This window comes from Penaeus monodon, chromosome 27 (genome assembly GCF_015228065.2).
Source record: "Penaeus monodon isolate SGIC_2016 chromosome 27, NSTDA_Pmon_1, whole genome shotgun sequence".
NCBI classification, from domain to species: domain Eukaryota; kingdom Metazoa; phylum Arthropoda; class Malacostraca; order Decapoda; family Penaeidae; genus Penaeus; species Penaeus monodon.
Genome location: NC_051412.1, coordinates 19,297,620 through 19,298,059, shown reverse-complemented (window position 1 = coordinate 19,298,059; position 440 = coordinate 19,297,620). Strand labels below are relative to the sequence as shown.

The 440-nt window shown below is 49.5% G+C and overlaps 1 protein-coding gene across 1 annotated transcript in view; it reads right to left on the bottom strand.

Moving 5' to 3' along the window:
- The window catches only part of LOC119590656 (proteoglycan Cow-like), a gene marked incomplete in the record, with an annotated part of 201,110 nt that overhangs the window by 6,514 nt on the left and 194,156 nt on the right, over window positions 1-440 (bottom strand). The window contains 1 exon segment of the mRNA XM_037939332.1: window positions 195-267. Within this exon segment, the coding sequence (XP_037795260.1) occupies window positions 195-267 (73 nt within the window).

Here is a 440-nt window from a genome sequence, read left to right as displayed (position 1 = left end):
TTAAACTCACCATTCACACCTACCTCTGTTTCCAAAATCACCATTCACACTTATCTCTATTCACAAACTCGCCATTCACACTTTTTCTCCATTTACACACTCACTCTTCATTCCCTCGACGCTCACACTTATTCACAAACTCGCCATTCATACTTATCCCTATTTACAAACTCGCCCCGTCGGCCACCACTCACCATTGGGTCCCCAGACGGTGTTGGAGGCGAGGCGGGTCGGGTCGTTGGTGCGTCGAGACCACTGCCGGTGGGCCTGTGGGAGGAGGAAGGGGGGGTGAGGGGGTCTTAGAAAAAGGCTTTGGTCAAGGCTCCCCTTTTGTGGGAGTCACGTCCTTCTCTTATTTCTGGTTTTGACGGAGGCTCTGGTTTAAAAATATCGCTTTTCATTAGGTGTTAAATGTGTTTGAGGGGAACTCACGAATACGG